We start from the raw sequence: 12946 nt of genomic DNA, 5'->3' as shown, positions 1-12946 counted from the left end.
GAGTTCTAGGGTCCCAGATAGCTGGAAAATGGTCAACCCTGGAGTACAAGGGGACAAAGCCTCTGTCTGGGTGGACAAGCTCCCTTGGCCCCTTGGATTCCTCGCCCAGGATGGAAGGGCACAGCCAGAGCATAGTGGAGCAGAGTATGAAAACAAGGATGCTATGGCACAGCTCCCTGTCACCCAGGTCTAAGAGTGGCTTTTACTGCCCTTTTACAATGGAAGCAATTCTAGTTTGCCATAGTCCTCACCATTCCCTTTTACTGTCCCAAAAATGAAGCCAAGCATCAGGTGCCATTTATCATCATGCATATTTTATGCTTATATTATGAGAGATAAAAAAGAAAATTAAACCGTTCCTGCAGCCACATTTCAATCTATAGTGAAAGATCCTCATATTTCAAGAAAAAAAATAGAAGAAAACATATTCTTTGTGAACAAAAAGACTTACAATGTTTTTAACATGCAAACAAAACGTGTCTGTGTCTACCTTTCTTCCCCAAAACAAATTCACTCTTTCACCTAAGTGACTTCCACCCTGTGGCACTTGAATGTGAGATTCTCTGGTCCACAAGAGTTTCCAAAATGCCTTTCAGATCTACAGTCTCACTGTTCCGATGAGCCCCCAGTGTAGACCAGTAGCTGAAAGGAAATGTAGAGTCAGGAAAAACGTCTAGAAGCCTACGGGTTTGGCTGGCCACTCCCCACGGTGGCCACGAGGGGGCACCTGAAGTCTGGACAAAGTGGCCATGGGCACAAGGTGACAAATTGTACAGCTCCCCCAGCCACGTCGTGCCCACGAGCTCAGGCCTCTCCTTGGTCCTCTGCTCCAATCACCCAAATCTGCCCTTGGTTAGAAGGCACTGGGCAGGGAAGGCAATCTCGAAGGAGCTCCAAGCTCCGCCAACCAAGAGCTGGGCAACCCCAAGCAAGTACGGAGGGTCGCCTACAAAATGGTGATTAAACCTGCTTCACAGAGGATCAAACGCGGCCAGACCTCCTGTAAACAGTGAAACCCAATACAGACGTGAGGAAGAAAAAGGCCAAAAGGGGCAAGGAGGGGGACGGAGGGCAGGCAGGGCCTCCTAGGGCCCCCTCTGCCTTCTTTCCAGCCCCATCCTGCTTTCTGAGGCCCCCTGGCCCTCACGGGAGGAGGCAGGGGTGCACTGGGGTGGGCGAGAGACGCAGAGAGGAGTTACGCAGCACGGGCTCCGGAGGGGACGTCGCCATTTATACTGCACGACCTTCACCCACATTATTGCATTTAACCCCACACCACCCTACGGTGTCCGCTTGTCCCCACTTCACCGGCAGCAATCTGAAGTTCAGAGACAGGAAGCCAAGCCCGAAGTCACAGCTGCAGTGAGTGGCAGAGCCTGTGATGTCGGTACAAGTCTGAGGACCACTCACCCAGTGCTCTTTCCACAATGCTGCCTTCAGTCATGTGTCCCTATTGGAAAATGCCAGATTCATCTTCCTTGCCCCCTACCCTCAAAAAAAAAAAAAATCACATGGCATCTACAGCTGCCAAAATCAAGTACAAATTCCAAGCCCTGCCTCCATGACTCACCAAAACGTCCAGAGAATAAAGAAAGTGCCTGGGCCAGGCGATATCTTAGAAACCATGGAGTCCACAGCCCTTCTTTTTTCAAGCTGAGTGGCTGAGGCCAAGGAGGGGAAGAGTTCCCAAACACCTCAGAGCCAGTCAGGGGATGGGGGCTGGAAGCCAGTTTGCTTATCCACAGTCAGGGTTCCTCTGGTACAGCCACATCTCCGAGGCAGGCTAATATGCTCAGTGTATTAAGATTCAACTGGAAGTAATGGAGGAAAAAATTGCCAGTAGCTAATTCAGATAGAAGTTTATTTCTCTAGCAGTTTCCAGACATATGGAAATAATATGCCAAGGTTAATATGGCAGCACCATGGTAGTAGAGACTCAGGTCTCCTCTGTCTTGTTCCTCAGCCAAGGGTGCTTCCATTCCCCAAATCAGCTCACAGTCCAAAATGGCTGCTGAACTCTAACCATTACCAGCATATTCCTGACAACAGAAAGGAGAGATTCATGTTCACTGTCTTTAAGGACACTTCCCAGAAGCGGCACCCTCCACTTCCACTTACATCCCTTTGTCACATAGCCTCAGCTTGCAAAGAAGGCAGAAAAATGTGGTCTTTATTCCAGATAGCCATGTGCCCAACTATAAAGTGGGGGTTCTAATTACTGAGGACAAGGGAAGAATTGGTTTTTTGTTTGTTTTGTGGTATATTTGTTACAACTGATGAGCACATACTGAAACATTGCTACTAACCATGGACTGTAGTCCACATTATAGTTTACACTTTGCTCCCACAGTTTCATGTTTTGGCAAACTGTATAATGGCCTGTGTCCATCATTGCAATGTCATGCAGGACATTTCCAATGTCCCGATGCCCCCATATTACACCTATTCTTCCTTCTCCTTCCCCTCAGAACCTCCAGTGCCAGTGGCCACTGCCGTCACATTAATGATACAAGTTCTTCAATCGCTAGAATAATAATAGGGCTGTAATAGAATAATTGAATAATAATGAGTCTACTTTAGGGAACCAATGTGGTTGAAGTGACTGAGCACCTGCTTCCCACGTGGGAAGTCCTGGGTTCAATCCCTGGTGCTTCCTAAAAATACAAAAAAGCAGACAAACAAAAAAAACAACTAAGGGGAACCGATATGGCTCAGTGGCTGAGCGCCACCTTCCCACATATGAGGTGCCGGGTTCAATCACTGGTCCCGGTACCTAAAAAAAAAAAAGTCTCCTTTAGTCCATTGTTCATTCCCGATCTTGAGGACTTGGCTGGGGTCTTTGGGGTCTCTGTACTGACCTTCCCCACTCCCTCCCAGCCCCCTGCCAGTTGCTGGTTTGGGACTGGATGTGGTTCCGAATCTCTCTAAGGACGCTTGGCAGGGAGACCCTTTAAAAGATCAATACACCAGCTGTTTCTGAAACAGGTCTTCACAAAGGGCTATCGCCCCAAAAGGAGAGAAAGGATTAAACTGGCAGAAAAAAAAATAGGCAAAAAAACAGACGACCGTCAACATGGAAATGGTTCGTTCTTTCTTTTATTTAGTCATTTCATTGACCACCTACAGCGCCCAGCACTCTGCCAGGCGCTGCAGAAGCAGTGGAGGGCCAGGAGGACATGGTGTGGTCCTGCCCCACGCCCCTGCCGGTCTAGAGGCGAAGGCTGTCATTAATAAAACACCCTGCCGATGAATGAGGAACTGTGATCTGTGACCAACCAAGACAAGGTCTTAGAGAACTTACTCTGGAAATAGCCCGCCCAGCTGTGTCGTCTAGAAGCCTTTCCTGGAGAATTGCTCTTGGGCTGAGCACTCACGCGTGATCAGGGAACCCCCAGGCGCCTCTAGGAAAGGCAGAGGCAACTAACTGCATGTACAGTGACCCTACGCAAGAGGAAACATGATCGGATACATTTAACAAAACAAAATGTTAACAAAGAGGAAGCGTGATGTGGGCCAGGCAGGGAAACCCACCCTGAAGGGTCAGAGAGGGCTCTGGGATGAGGCCTGCTCACGCCCCCCACCCCGGGGCAGCACTTGTGGGCCCCGGGCAGGACCTGGGCCTCCCTCCTGGGTGTGGACACAAGGGTTTTAGTACAGGAGGTCACCAAATCAGAAGGTGGTTTTCAAAAGTGCCCTCTGGCAAGAGGCTCAAAGGAATCTGCGATGCAGGAAATGTTTTATGCAGGTAAAACTTCATCACGTTCTACATTTAACGTGGGCACTTGATGCACGTTATCGTGTGTCTGTCCTACTCCGAAAAGAGCAAGGGCGGCTCTGTGATTGTCCAAAGCTGCCTCGTGCCCACCCTCGCAGCCCCGACTGGTGCTGTGGCTGGCAGGCCCACCAGGATCGCGGGCCGGAACAGGAGAATAGTTCCTGAAAAGAAGTGGTGGGAGCGGTGGGGAGGTGTGTTCTCTGCCAGAATAAGAAGGCAGGCAGGCTGGGATGGACAGAGCAGCTGACGCCACCGCAGTACATGATGGGGCAGCCCAGCCGCTGATGCAGGAGCCCACCCACCCACGCTCACCCTCTTCCCTCCCTCCCCTTCCTCACACAGGAGATGTTACCTCCAGTCTTTCCCCATCTTTCCTCATCAGAATGAGAACTGGATTTTAGCCCTTAGTTTAAATACTGTTCCTACCTTCCCAAGAGCAAACATGCAGGGCGTGGCAACCACTGCAGACTGCAGTGGCCCCAGGCCTACCTCCTTGGGGCAGGGCCTGATAAGACAGGGAGCTGGCTTGAAGGAGAATAGGGATGGGAGAGGCACAATTGAAAATATTGACTCACAGTTCCAGGGGCAGTGGTGCGGGGGCCAGATGCCGCCCCCGCCCTGGGCTCTCGGCTCCCAGGACTAGGCCCCGCACACCGCACACCCGGGCGGGAGGGCAGAGGCAGGCACTGCTGTATGAGATGTTGATTGAGGGGTAAGATCAAAATGAACCCGCTGCTGTGAGCTGCCAGAACAGTTGGAAAGTCACTGCTCTAGGTAATCCGAGGGAAGTCCTTCATTATGAAGGCACCCAGAACCCTGGCCCTCTGCCCAGGCCTGGGTGGCAGCGGTGGGTGGGCAGGGAGGGAGCCAAAGGCCAGGAACAGGCGTCCCGCAGGGAGGTCCCACGCGGGGACTGTCCAGTTGGTCACGTTCAGGGACGGGAACCAGAGGGACTGCCGGGAGGTGTCAACCTGGAACTCACTTGGTGGTAGGAGCCGAGGACGCTCTGCTCCGCCCAGCAGTACCTAAAGCCCCCCTTCCGCCCTAAACCTTGGAGGAAGACGGGCAAACCCGTGTTCACCCCCTTCATGGGCTCCGTCCTCGCCCACCCCCCCAGCAGCACACACAGGAGTGCACAGGCCTTTCTACCCACGCAGGCCTGAACGGCGTGGGGAGGGGGCACCAACACACGCCCGGCCTGCCTGTGGGGATGGGGAGAAGCCAAATCCTCTACTAGACTGGCTTCTGGAGATCGTGGCTGTGCCTCACCAATTGCAGGGACTCCTTGGTCCCGTCCCGGGCTGGAAAAGTTACTTCTGGCCACAGGAAAAGGGCTGTGCCTAGCTGGGGACAGGCTTCGGGACTGAACCGGGCTTGAAGTCCAGCTCTGCCACTTCCTAGTGGGGCAAATTACTTGGTCCCCAAATGATCCCACTGTGACCTCCGCCGAGCAGACTGAAGTCTCTGCTGACAACAGTCTGTAACCGACTCTGCCTGCCTCACGGGTTTGTTGCACAGATCACGGACCCTGGGACGTATCATAAATGGACATCTCCGACGATGACCAAAATGTCACCAGATTCCAACAAAGCGATCTCCCTGGGAACAGCCTGCAGGAGACCGGCCTCCCCACCCCTGAGGCTCCCCCAGGCCTCCTCCCATTCCGCAGCCCCAGGAGAGGCCTCAGACCCCCTCCTTCTGCCATGCCACGGGTGAGAACTGCACACACAGCAAGGTGGGCTGGCGGAACCAAGGCAGCTTTATTTTGGAAGAGAGAAAAGTGGCTTCCAGTTGGGGACAAGAGCATCAAGGGGGTGGGCCAGGCATGGGGCGGGCAGGGCTGGAGCCAGGAGGGGCGGCGGTGGCAGTTCAGTTGCTCAGGACATCGGAGGACTCGGACACGAGCTTCCCGTCGCGGGTCTCGATCTTCTTCACCACCAGTGCCTTGTTGCGGATCACCAAGCCGGAGCCCCCAGGAGAGGCTAAGCCCTGGAAGGGGCTGGAGCCTAAGTTGAGGCCCACCACCGGGCTCAGTCCACCTGACGGAAGAGGCACGGGCACGTGAGCACAGGCCCCCCCACGGCCCCCGGGATGGGGAACCCCAGCCACAGGACTGTCAGGGCCAAGGGTTCAATATCAGCTATGTGACCCTGGGCAAGTCATTAATGGAGCCTCCCCGACCGGATAACAGGGGACTGCAGGGGCTGCATCAAAAGTAAATAAAACACGGAAGCACTGAGCACGGTGCCTGGCACCTGGCTACCGATTCTGGAGGTGCCGCTTTCTCTTAGGAAGTATGTTACTTGGGTCCTGGGTAGGTCACCCTTCACCCCAGAAGTGCCCCCAAGAGCAGGTGTCCTGGGAAGCAGATGTAGCTCAACGGACAGGGTGTCTGTCTACCATATGGGAGGGTCCAGGGTTCAAACCCAAGGCCTCCTGGCCCATGTGGTGAGCTGGCCCACGCGCAGTGCAGCTGCACGCCAAGGAGGGCAGTGCCACGAGGGGTGCCCCCTGCGAAGGGGTGCACTACGCACAAGGAGTGCGCCCCTCAAGGAAAACCGCCCCATGCGAAAAGCACAGGCTGCCCAGGAGTGGTGCCGCACACAGAGAGCGGACACAGCAAGATGATGCAACAAAAAAAGACAGATTCCCAAGTGCAGCCTAGAACGCAGTAGACACAGAAACACACACAAGACACAAGAGAGCAGACAATGGGGGAAGGGAGGATGGAAATAAATCTTAATCTTTTTTAAAAATGCCCCCGTTTCCTATTCCTTCCCTTTTGTACTCTCAGCTCAACTGCCAAGTGCTCGAGACAAGGTCACTCCACAAGCAAGTGGGCACCGTCCCCACCTGCGTCCACGGCCTCCCGCCGCCCTGCCCTGCCCGGCGGGGTCCAGGCCACGCACCTGAGTGGTAGCCGCTTGAGCTGGTCCTCGTGTGAATACTCATGTTCTGCATGCCAGCCTCCAGCCTGCACCAAGGGACATGGGGAACATGAGCACCAGCTTCTGGCCCTTCTTGTGCCAGGAGCACAGGACCCAAGTCCCAAGGGGACCACGGGCAGCACCGACTCCTCCCCAGCCCGGCCCCAGGGATCGGGGTACTGGGGTGCACATCAGAGACCCCCCCGCACGCACCTGCCCTCCTCGCCCTCCAGCAGCTTGCGGTAGGTGGCGATCTCGATGTCCAGGGCCAGCTTGACGTTCATCAGCTCCTGGTACTCGCGCAGCTGCCGCGCCATGTCCTGCTTGGCCTGCTGCAGCGCGGCCTCCAGCTGGGCCAGCTTGGCATTGGCGTCCTTGACCGCCAGCTCCCCACGCTGCTCGGCCTCAGTGATGGCCGCCTCCAGGGAGGCTCTCTGTGGGGGCAGGAGGCAGGTAAGCAGGTTGAGTCAGCCGGCCTCCTCCCTCGTGCCCACCTGCCTTTCCCCCTCCCCGACTCAGAAAGTGGGAATGCGGCGCCACAGCCCCCAGATGGCTTCCAGGCTCACAGAATTCTCACCTGTGACACTGGAAGTTGTTATCCCCCCACCCTAACTGGACCAGATCTCTGCTTTCTAAGCTTACAGCATCAGAACCCAATTTTACCCTGAAATATGAGACAGATAAAAAAAGCCCCGCAGCATCCTCCGCTGCCCAGGTCAGAAGCTGGGCCTTAGCTCTCACCTCCAGTCCCAGCCAGCAGGGGTCTAGGATTCCTGTGCTGAGCCCAGCCCCCTCGCTCCTTCCTAAGGCGCCTCCTCTCACCAGGGCCCGCCCCTACCTGGCCCTTCAGGCCCTCGATCTCAGCCTGGAGCCGGCTGATGCTCCGGTTCATCTCGGTGATCTCCGTCTTGGTGCGGCGGAGGTCATCGCCGTGCTTCCCGGCCAGCGTCTGCAGCTTCTCGTACTGCAGGGGCAAGAGGAGGAGCGAGTGAGGCACGAGAGGACCCCGGGGAAGCACCAGGTCATCCAACGAGCGCCCCCCACCACGGGCACACACACAGGGAAGCCCCCCTGCCGGGCCTCCAGGCAGGGCACGACAGGATGCCGTCCACTTGGGAGACCCGGTTCACAGCACAGTCCTGGTGGACTGGGGCACGGGCCCGGCCGGCGTGGGGGCGCTAGCCTGGGACCCCGCTCTTCACCTCGATCTGGTACATGCTCTCGGCCTCGGCCCGGCTGCGGTTGGCGATCTCCTCGTACTGGGCCTTGACCTCGGCGATGATGCCGTCCAGGTCCAGGGAGCGGCTGTTGTCCATGGACAGCACCACGGACGTGTCTGAGATCTGGGCCTGCAGCTCAGCCAGCTCCTGTGGGGGACGGGGCAGGTGGTCAGACTTTCCCTGACCACAGCAGCTCCCTTTTGCAGAAGGGACGTCCTTAGGGGCAGGAGGGGGACAACAGAGAGGAGCAGGTGGGGTGGGGGCACAAACGGCCTGAACATGGGACCCAAGGGGAGGCAGGGGAGAAAGGAAATCCGGCCTTGGCTTTCCTCCCACCCTCTCATCACCAAGGCTCAGCCCACAGAGGGCTCCGGCATGGTCCAAAGCTTAGGCCCTAAGGCCTTGGGGACAGAGTGAGCCTGGGTCACCACGTTCCCCATGACTTGGGCAGGTCCTTTCACGCCTGTGAAATAGGGTGATAAACCCTGCCTCGTGCAGGGGGACAGAAGAGGTAGGGTGTCCATAACGGGCCCGCCTTGGTAGCAGCCACTGTTCAGGCTTCGTTAGCCTGCTGGGGGCCAGGAGCCAGTGGCTGGGGACCAGGGAGGGGACACTCGCGCGACGGAGCCAGCGTTCCCAAGACCTTACCGCTTCATACAGGTGCCTGAGGAAGTTAATCTCCTCAGTCAGGCCTTCCAGGCGCGACTCCAGCTCTACCTTGTTCATGTAAGCTTCATCGACATCCTGGGGGGGGCGGCGGGGAGAGGGAGCCTGAGCCGAGGGTTGACACCCAAGCCCGATGGGCTCCCCAATGGCCCGGACTCCAGGACCTTCTAAGCCAAGTGCCAGCCCCACCCCCCACTCAAGTATCTACTCCCCCCGCCCAAGCTCCGCACCCCGCGACCTGCCTCCCCAGCCCACATGGCTCTACCTCCGATTCCTACAGCGCCCCCCTTTCCTGCCCCCGGGGAGAGGGGTCCTCCCTCACCTTCTTGATGAGGACAAATTCATTTTCCATGTCTGTTCGCTTGTTGATCTCCTCCTCATACCTGGTGAGGAAAAGGCTTAGAAATCAGAGGAGGAAGGCAGAGGCAGGGTTTTTCCCTTGGGTCCCTTGAGGGAGGCCTGGATATTCTAGAAAACTTAGCTAATGGAAGGTGCAGAATTGCACAGGATAGGGATTGGGGGGGTACTTCTAATCCGACCACGCCCACCCCATCCGCAGGGGGGGGATGGGAATGGGATGGGAAATGTCTCCAAATCCATGAGTACACAGGACAGTTAACTATTAGACCTCCAGCAAACCCCAGACCTCAGACTGGGCTTTCTGGGGTTTGCTGGAGGTCAGAGGTCAAGAATAAATAACAGCCAGGCAGGGAAATCTAACACTGAGTGAGGCCTCTCGGCTACCGGGGTCTTCCATCTCAAGATGTACCATGGTAAACATTACCATATAATTTATTATCCAAATCTCATAGTTCAGAGACTGACAGGGGGCACTATTAACAATTACGCTGGGACCAGAGGCATAAACCTAGTCTGCCCTGAGCAAATCTAGACCAAAAAGACTTATTATATAGGACTGCATTGCCCAGAAACAGGGAGCCATGGGGACTTTGGCCTCTGGTCCCAAGGGGCAGGCAAGATCATTTCAGGTGGGAGAAGGAGGGTGGCTCACTTATTCTTGAAATCCTCCACCAGCCCCTGCATGTTGCCAAGCTCTGCCTCCAGCTTCAGTTTCTCCTGGCCCAGCCCTTCCAGCTGCCTACGAAGGTTGCTGATGTAGCTCTCAAACAGGCTGTCCATGTCGCTCCGAGAAGTCTTCTGCTGCTGCTGCAGGAGGCGCCACTTAGTCTCCAGCATCTTGTTCTGCTGCTCTAGGAACCGTACCTGCAGGGGGGAGGAGGGAGCAAGGAGGCTCAGAGTCTGGGGGGGAAGCAAACACTTGGAAACCATCTGTTCTGACTCTTCCCCATTCCCCACCCCATGCAGGGAGAGCTCAGGAATCCAGGGACCTGCTCAGCTGCTTGGGGAGGATCCCCGTGGTCTGGGGAAGACAGCAGGGTAAGGGAGGTAGGAAGCTGTGCCCCTCCTCCAGCATGGGGCAAGCCCTGGTGGGGATGGCTGGAAGAGAGCAACCAGGGAACTTGAAGCTGTATTTGCAGAGCAAACAGACTTATTTATTTAGACTGTATATTACAGATCAATAAAAATAGGGATTATAGGGAAACTTTAGCCCTACCTCCGAAAGAGCACTGGACACAGGAGACTCAGGTTCTAGCCAAACTCTTCTAATAACCTGTGCTGCATAACCTTAAGTTGCTTCCCCTCTCTGAGGAGTCTCAACTCTGCCATGACCTAAAGGAACTCAGGCAGGCCCTGGGCCCCATTTCTGTGCAAAGTCACTTGTAGCCAGGGAAAAGGCAAGACACAAAAAAGGTCTGTCTGCAAACTGAAGACGACTCCAGCCTCCCCATGGCACTCCCGCTTTGAGAGTCTTCTGCATCTGTTAGAAATTGTCCAAAGAAAGAGGACCTCGGGTCTCCCCAACTCCCCACCCTCCTGCCCCAAACAGATCCTCAAATCCTTGGGCTCAAGGAAATCTGGGTCTTAGGACAAAGTAAGGGCATGACTGAGGGGAAGTTTTAAGAAGAACAGATGGTTCCAAAGAGAATGCAATTTTTTTTTTAATCAACCCAAAGTTGAAACTTTCTAAAAAGTGGGTTGACTTTTTTCCCCACACCCCGTCTCTGTAAATACTTCTCTTTCCCAAGTCACTCTGCCCCCAAATAATGAAAAGAACTATGATTCTAACAGTTAACCCTAAAGGGCTACTGAATGTGGGCCAAGAACGCTAAGCATTATGGATGAGCACATCAGACTGAACAAGGTTGCCCAGCCAGCAAGCAGCTGAGCCACTTGTGAACCAGGACTCCTCAGCCTGTGCACAGCTACTCAACGCCAGGACCCCACGGCCAACAAACGCATTGAAGAAGGCGCAGGTGCTTAGAGCCGGGGAGCCAACAAGCACCCCCACAGAGCAAGGCAATGTCGTTTCCTGCTGGGTTCCAAGTCCCAAAATCTAGAATCTGCCCCAGGATTTCCTTCCTCCCTTTCCCACAATGCTCCTTTGGACCCATTCAGCAGGGCGGGGCCCAATCCTCCTGCCCCTCAGGGCCTTGGCCTTGGGGCCCCTAAGGCTGCAAAACCCGGCCTGGCTCCTTCCCTGGGAAAGTGGAGCCGGCTGTTGGGGCGGAGGGAGAAAGTTAAAGGGACAAGGGCCGGGTGGGGAAAAGGGCGTTGGCAAACACTTATCTGAAGCCATAAAGCTGGGGGGGGAGGCTGTCCAACGTCCACCTCCTGAATCCTGGGAGGGGTTTTCCTGCAGCCAGCGGCAGGCACCTGCCCCAGCCCACCTCTGGCACACCCCCCCAGGGGCTGAGAACTCGCCAGGTAGGCGGAGTGTGGCCCGGGGGCCTCAGTCCCTCACCCCCCCTCACACCCCCTCCCCGTGGAGGGCGGGCCCTCGCCCCGCCCACACCTCAGGCTCCCAGTTATGACTCATCCTGGTGCCCCCCAACTCCCGGGGGGCCAAGGGCCACAATCAGTATTTGCTTATTTGAGTCAGGACACCCACTTCCTTCCTATCAAACCTCTATTCAAACTCCTATTTAAAGAGACAATTTTAAGCACCGGGGGCCTCAGGGCGGTGGCGGGGGTGGGGGGTGGGAGAGCAGTGCTGGAAGAGGTGAACCTGGAGGAAGGGGCTCCCTTCCGTGCCACAGCTCCACAGCTGGGACTAGTCCAGCATGCAAACCTCAGAGACAGGTCAGGGCTCAGGGTGGTGACAGTTGAAGAAGGAAGCCCCAGGCTTCAAGGTCCCAAGCCGTCCAGCCCCCCTCCCCATCTCTGCCCCAACCCCCCTTCCCCATCTCTGCCCCAGCTCAAACCAAAGTGCCCGCGAAAAGTCGGTGGATGGGGAGGAAGAGTTGCCAGGGAGGGTGGGGCCCAGCAGGAGACCTGTGGTGGTGCTGGAAGATGTGGCCACCGACGGGGGGACCTCACCTTGTCGATGAAGGAAGCAAACTTGTTGTTGAGGCTCTTGATCTGCTCCTTCTCCTGCATGCGCACGGCCTGGAGGTCGTTAGTGTCCATCAGCTTCACGGGGTTAAGCAGGCTCTGGTTCAAGGTGACGGCCGTGATGGTCCCTACACTGCCTGCCCCGCCGTAGCCCAGACCCAGACCCAAGCCGGCGCCCATGCTGCCTCGGAAGCCGCTGCTGCCCACCCGGGAGAGGGTGGAGAAGTTGATACGGGAGCTTGGCCCACTCGTGTACGAGCGGCTGCTGAAGGTCCGGGGGCCCGAGGTGGACACCTTGAAGGACTTCTGGGTCACCCTGGTGGACATGGTGGAGGCTGAGCTGGAGGGCGGGCGGGCCAAACTGAGAAGCGAACGCGAGCAGAGGTTGCTGCTGAGCTGAGGGTCAGCGCCCGGGGTGGCCTATTATAAAGGCGAGCCCAGCCCAAGGGGAGGGGGCATAGCCTCTCACCTGAGTGGCTAGGCCGGAAGGGGGCCGGGCCCAACCCGACTCCAGCCTCCAGACAGAACTCAGGTGGGGGCAGCAGAGAGCTGCTCCCACCCAGGGGCCCACTCCGAAACCTGGGGAAGAGCAATTCAGTGAATGTGAAACTGGAAGGAATCTTCCAGGCCTAGCAGGAGCTCCCTCAACAAAAAGGCACTTGCTCAGAGTCACCCAGCAGCTGGAACCCCGACTCTTGGCTCTCGGCCCTTCCCTCCTGTGGGAAATAAACTGGAGAATTGGGAAGCGTCGCAGAAAAGGGATCCCTGGCATCTGGGGTCGCCTCTGAGCAGCTGGCACCCCACAGACACCTCCTGGGTTCTTCTCCCCACTCGGGGGAATTATGGGGACCTGCCCAAGCTGGAAGACTGGGCACCTGGCCTCCAGAAACTTGAACCTGTCAACCATGTGCCTTCGTTCTCTGCTCAGCACCTGGTGCAGTGCC

At 56.4% G+C, this 12946-nt stretch overlaps 1 protein-coding gene across 1 annotated transcript; it reads right to left on the bottom strand.

Annotated features, from left to right (window-relative positions):
• Positions 1-5511: 5511 nt before the first annotated feature.
• Positions 5512-12419, bottom strand: LOC101446633 (keratin, type II cytoskeletal 8). The gene is made up of 9 exons (XM_004454709.5): positions 11988-12419; positions 9601-9812; positions 8911-8971; positions 8571-8666; positions 7905-8069; positions 7541-7666; positions 6916-7136; positions 6685-6749; positions 5512-5814 (listed from the first exon to the last, which is right to left on the bottom strand). The coding sequence occupies exons 1-9, from the start codon at positions 12327-12329 to the stop codon at positions 5645-5647; spliced, it is 1458 nt and encodes a 485-aa protein (XP_004454766.1). The 5' UTR covers positions 12330-12419; the 3' UTR covers positions 5512-5644.
• Between the last annotated feature and the right edge of the window lie 527 nt (positions 12420-12946).

This window comes from Dasypus novemcinctus, chromosome 12, assembly GCF_030445035.2.
Source record: "Dasypus novemcinctus isolate mDasNov1 chromosome 12, mDasNov1.1.hap2, whole genome shotgun sequence".
Lineage (NCBI taxonomy): Eukaryota > Metazoa > Chordata > Mammalia > Cingulata > Dasypodidae > Dasypus > Dasypus novemcinctus.
Note: the sequence above shows the minus strand (reverse complement) of the source record. Positions and strands in the feature narration are given on the sequence as shown.